The sequence below is a fragment of the Podarcis vaucheri genome, assembly GCF_965113315.1.
Source record: "Podarcis vaucheri genome assembly, chromosome: 3".
Taxonomy (NCBI): Eukaryota; Metazoa; Chordata; class Lepidosauria; order Squamata; family Lacertidae; genus Podarcis; species Podarcis vaucheri.
In genome coordinates, this window is record NC_138761.1 from 56,161,990 (window position 1) to 56,181,070 (window position 19,081).

Genomic DNA, 19,081 nt, shown 5'->3' on the forward strand with positions numbered 1-19,081 from the left:
CACATGGACATCACCAGATGGGCAACATCGAAATCAGATTGATTATATTCTCTGCAGCCAAAGATGGAGCTCTATACAGTCAGCAAAAACAAGACCTGGAGCTGACTGTGGCTCAGATCTTCAGCTTCTTATAGCAAAATTCAAGCTTAAACTGAAGAAAGTAGGAAAAACCACTGGGCCGGTAAGATACAATCTAAACCAAATCCCTTATGAATACACAGTGGAAGTGAGGAACAGGTTTAAGGATTTAGATTTGCTGGACAGAGTGCCTGAAGAACTATGGGTGGAGGCTCGCAACATTATACAGGAGGCAGCAACTAAAACCATCCCAATGAAAAAGAAATACAAGAAAGCAAAGTGGCTGTCCAACGAGGCCTTACAAATAGGGGGAGAGAAGGCAAGCAAAATGCGAGGGAGATAGTGAAAGATACAGGAAATTGAATGCAGATTTCCAAAGAATAGCAAGGAGAGACAAGAAGGCCTTCTTAAACGAGCAATGCAAATAAATAGAGGAAAACAACAGAATGGGAAGAACCAGAGATCTGTTCAAGAAAATCGGAAATATGAAAGGAACATTTCGTACAAAGATTACCATAATAAAGGACAAAAGTGGTAAGGACCTAACAGAAGCAGAAGACATCAAGAAGATGTGGCAAGAATACACAGAGGAATTATACCAGAAAGATATGGATGTCTCGTACACCCCAGGTAGTGTGGTTGCTGACCTTGAGCCAGACATCCTGGAGAGTGAAGTCAAATGGGCCTTAGAAAGCACTGCAAATAACAAGGCCAGTGGAAGTGATGGTATTTTAGCTGAAATGTTTAAAATTTTAAAAGATGATGCTGTTAAGGTGCTACACTCAATATGCCAGCAAGTTTGGAAAACACAGCAGTGGCCAGAGGATTGGAGAAGATCAGTCTACATCCCAATCCCAAAGAAAGGCAGTGCCAAAGAATGCTCCAACTACCGCACAATTGCACTCATTTCACATGCTAGCAAGGTTATGCTTAAAATTCTACAAGGAAGGCTCAAGCAGTATGTGGACCGAGAACTCCCAGAAGTGCAAGCTGGAATTAGAAGAGGCAGAGGAACCAGAGACCAAATTGCAAAACATGCTCTGGATTATGGAGAAAGCTAGAGAGTTCCAGAAAGACATATACTTCTGCTTCAACTGAATATGCAAAAGCCTTTGACTGTGTCGACCACAGAAAACTATGGCAAGTTCTTAAAGAAATGGGAGTGCCTGATCACCTCATCTGTCTCCTGAGAAATCTCTATGTGGGACAAGAACCTACAGTTAGAACTGGATATGGAACAACTGATTGGTTCAAAATTGGGAAAGGAGTACGGCAAGGCTGTATATTGTCTCTCTGCTTATTTAACTTATATGCAGAATTCATCATGCGAAAGGCTGGGCTGGATGAATCCCAAGCCGGAATTAAGATTGCCGGAAGAAATATCAACAACCTCAGATATGCAGATGACACAACCTTGATGGCAGAAAGTGAGGAGGAATTAAAGAACCTTTTAATGAGGGTGAAAGAGGAGAGCGCAAAATATGGTCTGAAGCTCAACATCAAAAAAACGAAGATTATGGCCACTGGGCCCATCACCTCCTGGCAAATAGAAGGGGAAGAAATGGAGGCAGCGAGAGATTTTACTTTCTTGGGCTCCATGATCACTGTAGATGGTGACAGCAGTCACGAAATTAAAAGACGCCTGCTCCTTGGGAGAAAGGCGATGGCAAACCTAGACAATATCTTAAAAAGCAGAGACATCACCTTGCCAACAAAGGTCCGTATAGTAAAAGCCATTGTTTTCCCAGTAGTGATGTATGGAAGTGAGAGTTGGACCATAAAGAAGGCTGATCGCTGAAGAATTGATGCTTTTGAATTATGGTGCTGGAGGAGACTCTTGAGAGTCCCATGGACTGCAAGAAGATCAAACCTCTCCATTCTGAAGGAAATCAGCCCTGAGTGCTCACTGGAGCTGAGGCTCAAATACTTTGGCCACCTCATGAGAAGACTCCCTGGAAAAGACCCTGATGTTGGGAAATATGGAGGGCACAAGGAGAAGGGGACAACAGAGGATGAGATGGTTGGATGGTGTTCTTGAAGCTACCAGCATGAGTTTGATCAAACTGCGGGAGGCAGTGGAGGACAGAAGTGCCTGGCATGCTCTGATCCATGGGGTCACGAAGAGTTGGACACGACTAAACGACTAAACAACAACAACAACCAGAAACCTAACCTTGTGGATTAATTTTAATAAGTTCATTGTCTGGGTGAGGGTTGTTTGTCTTCCCCCACTTCACTAAACTAAATTATTTTTGCAACACACAATAGTCATGCATGGCTCAATCAGATCCCAAACAGTGACTAGTATTTCCTGTTTACTTTAACGCAAAGCTTAACTGACCATGTGATGCAATTTCCCTGCAGTCACAGAAACAGAAATGCAGTAGTGGCATTTAAATCGACACACAAAAGAATACTTGAAGCATTGTTGACTGTTCAGTTGGAACTGAAGAAAACAAAATTGGTATTTAGAACGACAACAAGCAAGCCAGTGTCCAGCATAGTTGCCCTGGCAAGGCTAGCACCAGAACTCCGGCTGCTCCAAGAGATGTGAGCAACAGCCATCAAATATCTGCAGCAACAGTTTGCTTGGGAATTGAATCCTATTGACTTTCCTCATTTTGAAAAATGTTAGTTTAACTTTGGTTTTTCAGCTGGCCTTACGATTCCTACAAATACTTCCCTACAGTAATTTTATTTATTTTGTGCAATGGTGCAGAAGCCCTGGCTGTCTGAACACAGGCACTGCTGCTGCTCGCTCACAGCTTTCTCCCTGCCTGAATTTTCAGCTTAGTGCCTGGGTTGGCAACTATTTTTAACAAGAGTCATCTTTTTTAAATTGAGTGAGGCTGAGATGTTCCTATCCCATCAGAATCAAGAAGGGCGAAGGGTTCTTTAACACTGTCATATGCCACCTTAAGAGAAGCAAAGTCTTGGTAGTTGTATACAGTGGTACCTTGGGTTAGGCACTTAATTTGTTCCGGAGGTCCATTCTTAACCTGAAACTGTTCTTAACCTGAAGCACCACTTTAGCTACTGGGGGCTCCCGCTGCCGCACAATTTCTGTTCTCATCCTGAAGCAAAGTTCTTAACCTGAGGTACTATTTCTGGGTTAGCGGAGTCTGTAACCTGAAGCGTCTGTAACCTGAAACATCTGTAATCCAAGGTACCACTGTATCCATGTCTCGGCTGCTCGCTCTCCCTTGAAGCTGCTTTGGCTCAGGCTTGGTAGTGAGGGGCTAATGAAAGGAAGGGCTGGATTAAAGCCTTTGCCAATGTGTTGTAGTGGCTAAATGCTGTACAGCATTCAGTGTGTGTTGATCAACGGGTTCAAATCCCATTAGGCCCTCTGGGTGATGCTGGGCCATCTACATTCTCTCAGCCTAAAATTATAGGGTTGCTGTGAGGGTATGGGGACATGCAAGCTACCCAAGCCTAAAACTGAGATTAAAAACAGACGGTGGGGTGTCCTGTCATCTGGGCAGCCCAGGGCCTCCAAACACACTGCCCAGGCTTGTGCCCTGGAGAGGCCAGAAAATACAGAATGCATAAAATACAACGCCGGGGGCAGCAGTTATGAGTTACCAGTCTCTGCAGCCACAGCAAACACTATGATACTCCAGAAGTTTGACTTTACCCCTGGAGGCACACTCCATTCTTTCTCGAGACCAACGTTGACAACATTGAGCTTGACCTGGGAGATTGGGGTTAAATGCCAACCCAACCAGTCTCACTAGTACCTGCTGTGCATGTCTGCCTTTTTCCTATCCTGTACTTGCAAAACTGAACAGTGAGCTTCACAGAATTGATGTGGTTGCAGGAGGTGGAAATATTAATCACTGCGAGCCTGAACGATAAAATGTGCTACAAAGTTCACCCAATAAATCAACAAATAATGAGACTGAGGCAAGTCTGGAAATATATACAAATAGCCAATTAATATTTTTGCTTAGAATACACGATGTAGATGTAATACAAAATAAACTATTGTCCCCAGGGTTTGAGGGAGGTTTTCAGTTCTAATTACTTGACTTTTTTTTTTTTTTTGTCCCATTGGTGTCTTTGGTCCTCAGCTGTCTTTTGCCCAAGAAACCTGTAATACAGGGCTGGGGAACCTGAAGGCTGGATCCAGAACTGACTTACCCCTTGCAGCCATTTTTGATAGGTAGGTGGGGCAACCTGTTAGTGACGTCACATGAAATCAATCAAATGCTAAGCCAAGATCCTGGCATTTAGATCAGAGATAACATATCTCTGCACCTAGCATCATATGACGTCAGGTGACTGCCATATTGTTTTGAGTTTACTTACTCCCTGGGAGTAAAAATTGTATATTACCGTATGTTTATATAACTTCTATTTCTACATATATCTTTACACAAGTTTGGAAGCATGTGGACAGAAAGTAGTTGTGGGGGGAGGGTAGGCTGGGAAAGTGCCAAGTGGGGAAAAGGTTAAAGAACCCTGCCACCCAGCCATTTCTCTGCTCCAATTCCTCCATCCCCCCTGGATGATTTTAGTTGGGAAAAGCAGCCACTAGGCTAATAGTAAGTGTACATGCATGCAATATGAAGTTCTACCCTAAAGGTTGGCTACACCAGGGAATAAAAGGCCCCTACTTTTTAAACGATATTGTTTTTGCACAACACAGTCATTCAGACCTTGAGTTGTACGCAACCAGTATCTGCATAAAAATATATTGTACACAGACAGTACCAATGAAGAACATTCACTATTTTATTTACTAGCCTAAGAAGGAAAATAGAAAAAAAAAATCCAGCATATTCCTTAGATCAGAAACATCACTTCATACAGCTGATGTCTATCTTCAACATGACCAAGTCTCTTGAACCTAACAATAACAGATCAAAATGGTTAAATAAAGTGGTAAAATGGGTTTGGTTTTAACTCACTCCTATCCTAGGCACATGGATTTCATAGGAAGTCTCAGTGGACTTAGTGGGGCTTACTTCTGAGTAAAGCTGTCCAGGATTGTGCTGAAAATATTAAAACTATTTCACTGGTGGTAAAACAGACCATGAGAGGTCAATCTGTTGGATATTGTAACTGTTCTACTTCTAAAGCTACTGTATACCATTGATGAAGAACTGCAATTAAAAGAAGCATATGGTCAGTTCCATTGTTTTCCAGCAGATGTCATCACAATGTAACAGTAAAAGTTCTAAAATGTCATGGTAACGAAAATAAACAGATGTACTAGGGCTGGTGGAGAGTAAGAAGAGATTTAACACCAAGGGGAATGAAAAATCTTAAAACAGAAGGGAATGCTTAAAAATGCTGTACTTTTTATTCTTCAACACAAAGTCAAAAAATATTATAAACAGCAAAAAATTACTGTACAACAATGCAAACAGAAATAATACATTCATTCTAAAATAGGTATTCACAGTACTTTTTCTGTCATCAAGCATTTTCTTTCCCTCAAACTCTAAGAAAATCAAAGTATTCTAATGTGGCAGTGCAGAATTTTAAAGCTTTACATAAGAGACACTTAAAAACAACAGCATGGCGGCATTCTCATGCCCCTCCCTCAGTAAAAAATACGACCAGAACCATATTGTGGACTTAAGTGGCATGTGATGCTATTTCCAAATAGCAAAGGTATCCAAATGCTGCTACTGAAAAAGAACCCCAAAGTATTTCTTTGAAAATGTAAGCAGATGAATTTTTAAACATTTCTACTCCTTTGTGTAAGCGCCACAGTTGTGAAGTCATAATGGCAGAGTAAAATATTTATCACTGTTTATTTTCCGCACTGTGGGGAATGTAGGCTTCATGTTCTGGCATCTGCAGAAGGAGCAAAATATTCAGGTACACTGAAATAATTCAATACTGGTGGGTTTTTTAAAGAAATGAACTTCACAAAATAAGTGTCAATGTGATACTTTCCTTCTGTCGTCAGAAATGTTGCCAAACCTATTTCAATGTAATGAGCAAAAAAGAGAGGCAGTTCTCCTCCTGCCCTAATCTTTGTTTGTTTTGTAGGAAAATCAAAATCCTTCTGGCAGAGAGGAAGGATAGCAAGAAATTGAAGTATCCCAACTTTCTAGAATGTATTGTGTAATTGTGCATTCCTAGCACATGACATAACATTATTAGCTCACAAACTTAAAATCTGATTTAGGACTATTGCCTCTGAGGTGTTGTATGGAGACTGAGATTTACAAAGGCAATCAACCTCACCCACTTCCATTGAAAACGTTTCACTAAATCAATGTGTTCACTGCTGTTATATTGGTGCTTATAGTTGTTTAAATTTTTCTTATAGCTCCTTCTAGTGCAGTAATCAAACAATAAGTCAAGAGAATGCATCTCAAAGTTGCTTTTTCTTTGGAATAAGCCTGTGCTAAAGGAAATAATGTATGCAGGATTTTAAATAAATCCTATGAGGTCAGACAGGAAAAGAGACAATATCCCTTTATATGAAAGCTTGTAAACATTTGATAACCAGATAACTGCAGATCATGCATAGCTTTCTGCAAAACAGAAAAAGCAAGGAACCTATGGATATAATCCCCCCCTCTAGATATTTACTATACATGCAAACAAGGTGAACATTTTATCACTTTTAAGAGAAAAATAATATCTTTTATAAAATTGTACACAGTGTGAAGCTTCTTGCCAGTATGTCGTCTGGCACTTCTACAAGAGAGATGGCCTTATTCCAATTAAAACATTGTGCTTTTGTTTTCTTTTAAACTGTATTTTTCCATGTCTCAGAGATGCAACAAATCCATGTCTTCATGATCCTTGTTTTCAAAAGTAGTTGCCTGCAGTGAAGCTTGAATTTTTTAAAAAATACTTTGCACGAAATTTTGTCCTGAGAAAAGATTATTGCAGGTCCTAGCATCTTAAAAGCAAGGCAAGATGCAGCAATACATAGCATTTGAATGATCACCATTAATGTTCTTTTTGGCTATCCCCGAGCAGTTTTTTTTCTTTAAATCATAACTAATTTGTCCTAACCTCAAATAAAAACAAATAATTATGTCTCATAAATATGTCAATTTTAAATTAAAAATAGAATATAGTTGAAAATACACATGACTAGATGGCAGCTATGGATCACATGTAACTTATGTTCCAGTAATTTATCTCTTCCTCTTCCCGAAGTTTAGAACCTTGGGGCACCCTTACCTTGCAAATCTCTTACTTGGGAGATCTCTCTGGGCACCATTGGTATGGGTCCTAAGTAAGATATTAGATCGGATCCAAAGGTGCCATTCCATGAATGCAACAGATATCCCAACTAGCAGAAGTCCTGAAAATGGAAGGAGAGGAAGGTGACCTTTGCCAGTTACCCCTAATACCTGCAGCCTCCACCCTATGCTGTTCCACAGGGTCTCTCAACCCTCCACATCAGATTTTCAGGGGGTACTTGTTAATAGCACACCCCTTCTGTTTGTGAGAACCAGATAATGGAAGAGGGCTTTTAGATGCAACTCATTAACTTCAAGTTATTTTGACACTCAGGTTAGTTGTAGGCATGGTTTGTCCTAAAATTAAACTGCCTATTTTCAAAACCACACACAATACTAAAAACCATTCATAACTGGACTTTATATACTCCTTTGATCTTCTTAATTGCATTATCATGAGGAAAAGTAACTCGCAATCCATATGGAGCTGTTGTTGTCGTCCGCACTGTATGGGTATTAACTGTACACATATTTAAAGGAACAGAGGGTGCCATTTTATCTAACGGCGATGGTAGAGAGAAATCAATGGCACAACACAGTATCTTATATTAGACACTCAAACTGAAATGATATGCAAAAAATGGTAGTCCTCCACGTTTGAAGTACCACCAGTTCATTTATTTATAACAACTTTGACTGATTAAAAAAAAAAAACCATTTGTCCATTGGTTTGTTGCACTGCCTTTTATATGAAACAGTACTTCAAAACTCACAAATAATAAAGCAGCACTTTCTCTCAATACCAACACTACTGTAACATACACTGTAGCGTGGCATGCAAATCCACAATTGCAGTATTTATTGGTTTTGTATTATCTGAATGGCAATTTTTTTGTTTCAAATATTAGTAGAGTAATAACATGAAAAGGGTGGCCGGCATGGCCTCAAAGGCAACATTACATGAGAACTTCATAAAACATGGAATATGATGCTAACTTCCAGTAATATCTTTTAAAGTATTATCATAATCAAATTCAAAGTACCAGGATTCCAAGCTGCTGGACACTATTAGTCACCAAACAAGGTTAATGTACATTTCTGTTATTTTGACAATGTCACATCAAATCCAAGCCATAAATTGGCTATTAATGAAATGCCATAGCTTCTTCACTGCACAAAAATAACTTGTCCTTTTAAGAAGACCTAGCAAAGTTTCAGTGGCTTATGCATGTTACGGAGTCCGAAGGTGGCTCGGCAAGTTTCTGTTGTTAGCATACAAGGGCTGTATAATCACCATCATATTGAAAGATGCTCAGACTGAGCTGAGTTTCACAAGGCCACGTACTGAGTCTTCGTGCAACGAGTCCTGGCTGGCTAGGCTGAGGATATGCATGGTACGGCTGTGAATCATAGGACTCCCAATTGGCAACATCCCAGGTGGTGATGGAGCTTCCTCAGGAGTAAGAAACTGATGACTTTCAGAGTCCTCTTTTAATGGTATCATGTCTGTCAAACCTGTTTCTGAGGTGAGATTTGGCATGGAGGAGGGTGGTGTTGGCTGCCCTAGTGTTAATGTGGCACAGGGAGCACTGATAGAGGTCTTTCCTGGCAAAGGTAGCTCTTCACTACTTATGCTGGGCTCACTCTGGAGAAGCGGTGTGGCAGCAGCCTGCAAAACGAATTTAGTGCTCTGAATGCACTGATCTTGATCACACTGAAGTATTGAAGGGTGCCAAAATAATATACAAAGCGTACGCACAGAGAGAGAGAAAGGGAGAAAGGGAGAAAGGGAGAAAGAAAGAAAGAAAGAAAGAAAGAAAGAAAGAAAGAAAGAAAGAAAGAAAGAGATGGAGAGAGAGAGAGATGGAAGGATATAGGCAAAAGAGGAATGGGGTGTGAAGAGAAAGAAAAGAGTTGTTAGTAATTTTTCTTTGTCAGTTTAACATATAGGGCATGCTCATCTTAGTGCAACCCAGGAAAGTGACAGTATTCATTATTACTCTCATTTGCTGTAAGCGAGAGCCAGAGCCCTCGTTTCTCTTGAAGAAAATAATCTGTAAATGATTCTAACTTTTCCCAACTAAAAATTGCATTTATTTTTGTGTGCAGACCTTACAGGTTACTTTTGGTTTGAATTTGCTTTGGATAGCAGCGTTAATGCATGAGCATCTTTTAACCAGTAGATAAGCAACATTAATGCTGCATAAAACAAAGACAGCGGCACAAGCATTTCTGTTCCTGATGTGTTTAAAGAAAAGGTGTTTCATTCAATACTTCTTGGAAAACTACTTTGGACTACATGTATTTAACACACTGGAGGTTGCAGGATCTTGTAAATGGAATAACTGGCCTCATTTGTACAGGTGCACATTCAAAGCCAATACTTCTAACAATTCCTTGTAACATGCCTTGTGTAACATAGCACTGAATCCTCTTTGATAAGAGTCCCTCGGATTGCTAATGCAGTGCCTTCCACATACTGTTGAAATACAATTCTTGGCCTCAGTCAGCATGGCCAATGATTGATGGGAGCCAAAGTCTAGGAACATCTGGAAGGCACTACATTGGTTAAATCTGGGTAAGATACTATAGAAGATGCAGCTTCATGAAGCGGAAAGAATATTGCAGGAAAATACAGCAAGCACACATTTTAAAAGGGCATAATGCCAAGCATCATATATGTTGGAAATGGGCTCAAACATATTAAATGTTGCATGCAAATATTGCAATCTTTCTTAGAATTCAGGAAGAGGATTGAAGTGCATGGATAATTTTTATATCCTGAAATTAGTGGGGACTACACCAGAGTAGATAGCAGTTAAACTGTCTCTTGTTTGATTTTGCTGATATTGAACAATGCTAACATGGAAATACACCAAACCTGTCCATAATGAAAGACGGACATGGATTACAATTTTGAACAGGGCATTTGAATCAGGTAATCAGTACAACATAAAGTGAGATTATTAAACAGTCATCCTACTATTCAGATAAACGAGACTAAGGGCTAAAGTTAACACACAAAAGCAAAAGGAGTATTTTTTTAATCTGCATCTCATAATGAAGTTGCCTCAAATAACTTAAAGCAGCATTTTCTGTAATAGTTTATATTATACTCAGAATCTTACAATTTTATTCTCTGAATTTAAGCAGTTCTGAAAAAAAGGAAGAAGACTCACTGAAGGCAAAACAAGAGGTGTAAGATTTTGCAGCGAGGTTGCATTCATTGTAAAATAACCAGAAAAATCAAAACAGTATTTAAATAGGACTCTTCCAGAGCGTTCAAAACATTTCACATGCATTATGTCAATAATCTGTAGGAACAGCTCTTTCAAGGTGGGCTAATATTATTTCTTAATCTCCACAGGATAGAAAACTGGAACAAAGATAGAGGCTTGCCTAAGGTCACTTGAATTCATGGCTATGGAAATATTTGAAATAGGCGCTTCCCATAGCCACCATCCTATCACAAAATCTACCTTGTTTTCCATGAATAAAATGAGTCATTCAAGCTCAGCAAAACAGAAATGAAAAAAATTACACACTTCTATCTAGCTAGACAAGAATGTGTATGGTGTGTGCATGTGTGTGTGTACACATGCATGCCCTTGGTTCTTTTCCACTTCTCTTTTCTTTAACTTTTGCTAAAGATAAAATTTTGCTCCAAAGCTTTCTGTCTAGGGGGGTTAGAGACTTACTTTTTACAAAAAATGAAAGCTCATTGCATGTATGGGCCCTGGTGCCCTTGCTCCAGTTGTGCCCTTGTAATCTGGCCACCAGGCACTCCTATTGTACAGAGTTCCTGACTGTGGCAAAGGCTGTAACCTCATTCAGCCAAATGGACTTACAAACTCCCTTTCAGACCTTCCCACATCAGAGGTGGAGAGGACAGAGCCGGCACGTCCTCCTGCATGCCTCTTTCATCGGTGCAATTTGGGAATGCTTAAAGGCCATTATCTCCAGAATTCTTTATAGAATGTGAGACAGATTGGGCAAGTATATTTTATGTCTGGACCAAGCTACTCATTAATAACTGACACTCTGAAAAATGTTTGCTGTTACACGGTGGTTCATTCTGAATGCAGTTCACTGTACTTCAGCCTCATTCCAGTAAAGTACTTAAGATGAAATCATGGCCAAAGTATTTTTCATCTTTCAGATTAAAGTTCCAGCTTGCTTCTTAAAGCACTGTTCAAAACGTTCAACGCCACTATGGCTGCACTGAAAAAGCATTAGAGCAAGAACCTTTCTTTCAAAGAAACATCATATATTAGCTACTAGGGAGGCAGCAGTCACAAGTGATTCTGATGCTGATAACTGTGATTCTCCAATGGTTTGACTTCACCACTGAAGGCACACTTCTGTGTTTCTTGAGACAGATGCAAACAATCAAGAATTTGAAAGTGACAAACCAAGAAATGCCTTGTTATGTAACAAAAGATGTATATGCTCTGGAATTTATATCCAAAATGTTCTATTTGCATGTATCTTTAAAAGAGAGGGAGAAATTGCTTTGAAATAGCTTACAGTAAGTGGCTGTGCTTAACTTCAAATACAGATGAATGCCTTGTGATTATTCCAGTACGATAGGATTACAATTATAGAAATGGGGTCAATTTTGAACTAATATGAAAATAATTTGAATTTATTTATGATTAGTATATCTTGAGCTTGGATTATTTTAATGGAAAGTTCCATCCTATTGCTTCCTGGAGAAGCAATAAAGCAGACAACATGCATTAATAGTAGCATCTTCATGTTATTGTGCGATTTCCTATGTGTGACTAACTTGATTTTTCATTACCTATCTTCTAGGTGCACTTCTTCCAAAAATCCTGCTTATCATTTATCGTGTTTCCAGTTTTGCTGAAGCCAAAGAAAGACGGCTACAGAAAGTTAACAGGAACAATGTGTCAGGGGATAACATTGCTCCTGACAACTCCTATGGAATTGACACTGTGCCTGACGAACTGCAGCGTATCTAGTGTAGACCAACCTGCAATAAGCTCACATAGTATTAGATTGCAATTTAAGAAAAACATGGGCTATTGACACTTTAGGACTGGTACACAAGTTACCTCTGCAGTATGGAAGCCTCTGAAGTGCTCTTACTTTTTGCTGCCAGGTAATGTTATAAACCAGGGATCAGACAGAAAGAATCCACACTGCACCCTCCTCTCTGCATCAGTTTCAACCCTCATGAAATTGGGTTAACCTAGGTGTGGAGAGGAGTTGCGAAGTGGACTCCTCTTGTGTGGCCCTGGACTGCTCACATCACATAGCGGAACAAGATGCTGTTCTGTATCCCATGCCACTAGCATGCATTCTTGACTCCTCGTAGCTTTTCAGTCTCTTGCCTTGTGCAAATTTGGATGATAAGGGTTTTGTTCTGTATGGAATTTAACAAAAAGGGCAGAAATAATAACTGATCTCAACAATAACACACAAAGCTTAGTAGTAATTCTCTTTTAAATGTCCTATGGGGAAAAATGAGATGATAATGAGTAGTACTGCGAGTATGTGTGATGTGTAAGCAATGTATATTTTCCGCAAGAGAGAAATACTGAGAAACACAAATATAAACAATTCACATTTAAGGATAATAAAAAAGTGTTTCAGTAGCACCTGGCAAGGTAGTATGGCTCAAAGTGACTTAGCAGGCAATATATGGCCACTATCATGGAATGGTGATAGAGGGAGAAGTGGCTTCATGCTTTTACTGGTGTGAGTTATGTGCTGCTGCTGGAGCTACTGGGCTGATGTTGCCGGCCATTTAGCAGCAATATGCTGGCCAATGAAGTTTGGGCCAGCAAACCATGATTCCTCTGTGTTCCTTAGCAATTGCTCTCTGCAGATGGTGATATACTACCAGCCATACCACCTCGCAAGTCACTACCAGCACATTTCAATAATTAAGAGTTAAAATAAATGAAAATAATATATTTAAAGGGCTGTCAGGCCACTGACATATGCCCAAATAAGGTATGCTCTAGTTTTTGTTTTTTTTAATCTAAACTCTGGTATTGTGTAAATTTGCCTCAAGCAATCTTCTTAATGTATTAGAATTACCTATTCCTCCTTAGAATAAAATATCAACTGCACAGCCAAAATAAAATGTCAGACCAGGAGCCTACTCCTGAAGCACCCTGTCAGAAAAACCCAACCAACTAATTTTAAAGGGCTTTACCCTGTTAAAACATTGCCTTTATTTATACAGATATGATGTCTAAGCCATTTAAAATGTTATTTCCGTACAATAGCCATACACTAAATGCAAGTTAGACACATACTTAAATTCCAGTGCTTTTCTTTATTTGTCATATAACTGATACAAAAATCAATTTGAAACAGTTTCATTTTTTTAAAAAAATCTGATTTTATCTCCCCCCCCCAAATTATACAAATTAACAGAGATTTTGAGTTCCTATTTACAACACTGAAACACAACTATTTATCTAAATCAAGAGGCAACATCGAAGAGTAATAACATTACACATATTGATTTTTTTTGGCAAATGCCTGATAAATTTTAGTACAAGGTTATTTAGTTATCCAACGGTTTTTAAAGAAATAGGAGTAATTAAACATTAATCTAAGAATACATTTGTATGGCCAAGATGATGTTTGGACCAAAGTGGAGTAACTATAACTTAGGAAGTGGTTTCTATGACTGGAATGCTGTCTAGGTGGGTATTATTTAGGTAGGATGATGGCACAGAATACCTGTGGGATGAAATGGTTAGGGAAGAAGCAGTGGATTTTACAGTGGTCTTCTGAAGTGTGCTACTCAGAAAGATAAAGGGCGGAAAATTAAAACTAGTGTGGTCGAGTGTTATCAAACAAAGAACAGCATGTTCATCACTAAAATTAACTAAATCCCCCATAATGTCCACCAAATGGCTGTATGCAAAAAAATATGATTGAGTGTTGTTCATAATGTAGAAAAACAGAGAGTAAGAAGATGCACAGAAAAATGTACAAAGGGTTCTGCAGAAACAGATATTCTCAAAGGAAAATGAAAAAAGGAGAAACAAGAACTCAATAAATTATCACATGTATTGAGACACAATGGTCATAGCTGAGTTGTGGACTCCTAAGGCTATTGCAGAGATAATGCTATTGCTCTATTAACCACAGTTAAGAGAATGGAGACAGGTGGTGAGACTGCACACTCTGTCCTGCCAGCTGCTACCTTCTCACTTACAAATCTCCCCCTGCCAACTTTACCAATAGTTAAGGATCATGTTGACATAGCTGCTAATAACGGCCAGTAGGAGAAATATTTATGGTACACTTAACCACAGTTAAGACTAGCAGGGAGAAATAAAATGTTGGAAGAGAGAATACTAATCTCTTATTTTTGTCTCTGGGTGTACAGGTTACTCCTGTAGAACGTAGTACTTTTTACCAGTTTAGGTTGGTGCAGCAGCTGGAAACCTTGACAGAGAGCCTAGCCTCAGTGGTTCTTACTCGGTTAGCCTCCAAGTCGGACTTGTGCAATGTGTCCTAGGAAAACAGGAAGCTGTCTTCTGAGTCAGACTTGCTGGTTCATCTAGTTCTTCTCTACACTGACTGACAGCAGCTCTCCATGTTTCAGAGAGGATGCTCTCCCAGTCCTAACTGGAGATGCTGGGGATTGAAAATGGGACCTGGAGATGCTGGGGACTGAAACTGGGACATGCAAGGCGGAGCTATGGCACTTCTATGTGTGGCTGCCTCTGATGACTGCAGACAATCTGCAGTTGGTACTGTAGGAGCCACATACTGAATTAACCGAGACTTGAGTGTTATCATCATATCACACTGGTATTATGCTGCTCCCATGGGCTCCCAGTCAGTTTCCATGCCAAAATGATTCTTTTAACCTCGAAAGGCCTTATGGCTTAGGACCAGATAATTGGAAGAGCTGCCTATCTTCATTAGTTCCTACTTATAGGTTAGATCTTCTGTGAAAGGCTATCTGTTGGTGCCCATCATCTATAAAGCAAGGTGACCCCCAAATTAAGGAATGCTGTTCTCAGAGAAGTCTGCCTGATGCTTCCTTATTGTACTTTGATGCAAGACAAACATCTTTGCATTTTTCCTGTACTCTAAGGACTTATGTTTAGCCCTATGACTTTTAAAGAAATCTTATTTTTAAGAGCTTGCTATCATTTTAGTTTGATTGCTTTTACCTGCAATTTAATTCCCATAGAAATTTCTATTGAAAGGCAGTATGGAAATTTCAATCCTAAATTAACCATGGTTAACCATTCAGAGATTTGTGTCATCCCCACCCCTAAATAAACTAGCAGAAATATCCTAAACTTGAAACAGAAATTGAATAAATGTTACTATTACAGCATTATTATAAAGTTGCAAAAGGAAAAAGGAAGAAAGTATATTGCAGAAAGGTATTGGCACAGCAAGGACGATAGAATATTGAAACTATTGTAGATCCAGCAACAGTTAATATACAAATGAGAAATGTGGAAGGAACAGGTTTTTCTAAAATGGCTGAAATGCTTTCTTGCACAGAACTCTCTTCAAAAATAAGAAAAATGAGTTGAGTTGGTCAGTTATGAAGAGAGAAATAGGGCACAATCCACAACACTGAATCACCAGTTATCTTCCGATTAAGCAATTTTTTTCCTAGTGTAAGTGGATTGCAGCCATAGCTTCTAATGAAAAGATAACATGTTTAGGAATAATGAATAATCAGCCAGTCTGTGGATTCTCATGGCACATTTCTATGGTGTAAGGGAATTGGTTAATGAATTCACAAAACTACTAAAAAGTGATGAAGAACTGGATGTGTACTAGAAAGGGGGGAACCAAAATATACTACCAACCTTCAAAAAGGAAAGGGTGATCCTGGCAATTACCACCTGGTTAATCTAACTTCAGTTCCCTATTAAAATAACGGAAATATTGAGAGAAAACATAAAAAACCAAATACTGTTTAACATTTAGGAAGTAAAGCAGTGGTGACTAAAGTATAGTAAAGAGATTTTGTTTTTTGAGGCCATTATAGAGAAAAAGCATAAACTAGATAGATCAGAAAGATTCCAGTTGTCTTTTACTTTCAAATTTCACACCAGCAAGTTCTTTTGAATTAAGAACTATGGTACATGGATTGCCTGATTTACTGCAAAAAGGCTAGAGCTAAAAATATTTATCAGGGAGGAGAGGCGTTTAAAAGTGCTGCTATGGAGTTTACCATTTGAGCTCATCTTCTTACAAATCTTTATGATCACAAGATGATAAAAAAGCAAATGGCACAACAAATTCACAGAATCACAACAGACCTGGATACTGAGAACAATGACAACAAAAAGGCATGAAAAATCAGTCTGCAGAGATTAAAATAACGTATAGATCATAGGAACACACAGTTGGAAGGGACCCTAAGGATCATTCTAGTCCAACCCCCTGCAATACAGCTGTCCCATATGGGGATCAAACCTGCAGCCTTGGTGTTATCAGCACCATGCTCTAACCAACTGAGCTATCCAGGCTCTAACTTGTAGTTTTAGAATGTAGCCTGAGATACTTATAGGAGGAAAAATCTGAAGGAATGCTTTAAACTTTACATCATATGACATCACTAGGAGGAGTTGTTTGGTGAGAGCACAGCTGAATATCTGCACCTAGTTTTAGGAATATTAAGAAAATGGATTGCAAACTCTACGTATCAGTGTTAAAATGAAAACTGACAACTCTGAATGAGTCCATCATGATTTAAATAAAGAAGAATAGATAAATTAATTTAAAATCACTGCTATAAATCAAGTTCCCTATTTAGAAATAATCCCCAGCATGGCCACTAACTGGTTGTATAACTATTGGGTTATATCTGATGCTATGTGATTGGAAGCCTGCTTGCATGATAGGTCTTCCACTTCCTCTGCTCCTCCCCTTTGGGTATACTCCAGAACAGGCCTTTGGTTGGGGGACCCTCCAAAGCAGATTGAATACTGCAAGGCGAAGAAGGAAAAGGGAGAGGTCCCATTCTGCTCACAGAAGTCCATGCCACTTAACAGGAAGATACTGTTCACCTGCATGTTGCCCATATTCGTTTGCAACTAACTGAGAGGCAGTGGGTGAGCCTGGTGATATACAGAATGGCATCTCTTAAATCCTTGTGTGTGTGTGATGGCGTGCTTGTCAATAGTTTCAATGGTGTGTGTGTGTGGGAGACACATAGAACTGTCTTACTGGGTCCTTATAATGCGTAATCTCATAAACTAGGTAAGCTGCCACTAACTCAAATCTGTTTGACAGGTGATCATGGTTGACTGTGAAGAGATCCTAAGTGTCAGCTTTAACATGTTTGCGTTTAATTCAGATTTCATTATAACTAGGTTGTTTTTTGAAAAAAGAGAGAAACTATAATTGACTTTAAAAAAAATCTGGTATGTGTAATAACTATGCATTATTTCATGGGCATAAGTGTCTATTTTTTTTGACATAAATATACTTGCCTTTTCTTTCAAATCTGGTGGAAGAAAAATCCTGATTGTGATTTTTGGTGATTTAGATTTCGGTTGGCTTTCTTTTTCGGTCGCTTTTTAAGCATTTAAGTTTACAAATTTAATTTATGTGGAAAGATTGATAAACTCTGGAGACTCCCCAAAACATGAAATGACAGTAAGAATTAGTTTCTTTTTTTACATGCAGTATATATGTGTGTGTGTGTGTGTGCGCGCGCGCGCATATATGTGCATATATCTATATGCATTTACAAAAATTGCTCTCTAGCAAGGAAATTTATCACTTTGACCAAAAGACCATGCTTCATCCTTTATCCCAATAAACACAATGTCCTTTGTATTTAACTTTTCAGAGTAACTATGGCTAAAGAGCTAAATAGTTGAAACAGCAGCTGGTCAACATATGCTACATCAGACACACACATACTTTTCTCAGGGTTGATTTCACCTCCACATAACGTGAAGATGCAGAAGTATGCAAGTGAAAGAAACGTCAAAGAGAATGTATGAGAAGAGGGAGTAGCTGCTACTTATTTCTGAACTTGGCCATTTGGCTAAGAGTCTTAAGTGACACCTGATTACATTATCTAGTTGTGATACAGCCAAATTAAACCAGGGCCTGAAAGGAGAGGTAGCACAGCAGGCAGGGAAAGAATAGCAAGGAAGTTGTCCGGAAAGCTAAAGCCAGGTAAGGAGTAGAGGAATAAGTAAGGCTAGCTGTAGACCAGAAAGGAAGAATAATGGTGGGAAGGGAGCCTCTAGACCTGAGGGAGACTGTGAGCTAGGCAAGTGGATCTGTACGTGGCCCTCCCTGTGTGCATTGGTATTTTCAGTTCATACACAGGGAACCATGATAGCGGCCTGAACACAGCACTTCTTAAAAACAGGAGCATGTGGGTTTGTTTCAAACTACCCTGTAAAGACCCAATGTAAAAATATAGGAAGAGAAACTGCCATAAGGCAAAGAAACACTACAATAATTGGACAACTGAAAAACGTTTAAATATAACAATTTATTGGCAATCTCTTAGAGATATCGTTTTATAATCTCTGCCTACAAGCTGGCAAAGCTCTCTGAAGGCTACAGTAACCAGGGGACCCAGTGTTAAGAACTACTGGTGTAAACATAAGGCAAGCAAATAATTCACCCCTTTCAGGCCACCCCACTTAAAAGAAAATCTTCTGGAGTTGTTCTGAAAATTAAAGCAGCCAAGATGAGACAAGGCTGCAATCCTATATCCACGGAACTGGAAATGTCACTCAAGTACACATATAAAGGATCACACTATGAATGACCATTCAAAATGCTATCAAAGATACAATTGACACTAGAAGTCGGTTAAATGTGTCTGATCTTTAAAATCTAAGAAA

General features: G+C 39.1%; 1 protein-coding gene across 4 annotated transcripts in view; it reads right to left on the reverse strand.

The window, feature by feature from the left end:
- Nucleotides 1-5,364: 5,364 nt before the first annotated feature.
- Nucleotides 5,365-19,081, reverse strand: part of ZDHHC14 (zDHHC palmitoyltransferase 14) — a 65,236-nt gene continuing 51,519 nt past the window's right edge. For 2 of the 4 annotated variants that reach the window (XM_082215274.1, XM_082215272.1), the window contains exon 9: nucleotides 5,365-8,907. In XM_082215274.1, the coding sequence (XP_082071400.1) occupies nucleotides 8,551-8,907 (357 nt within the window). In that variant the 3' untranslated portion in view covers nucleotides 5,365-8,550. Of the gene's footprint in view, nucleotides 8,953-19,081 lie in introns of all 4 variants that reach the window. The other 2 variants (XM_082215273.1, XM_082215271.1) reach the window with 1 other exon arrangement.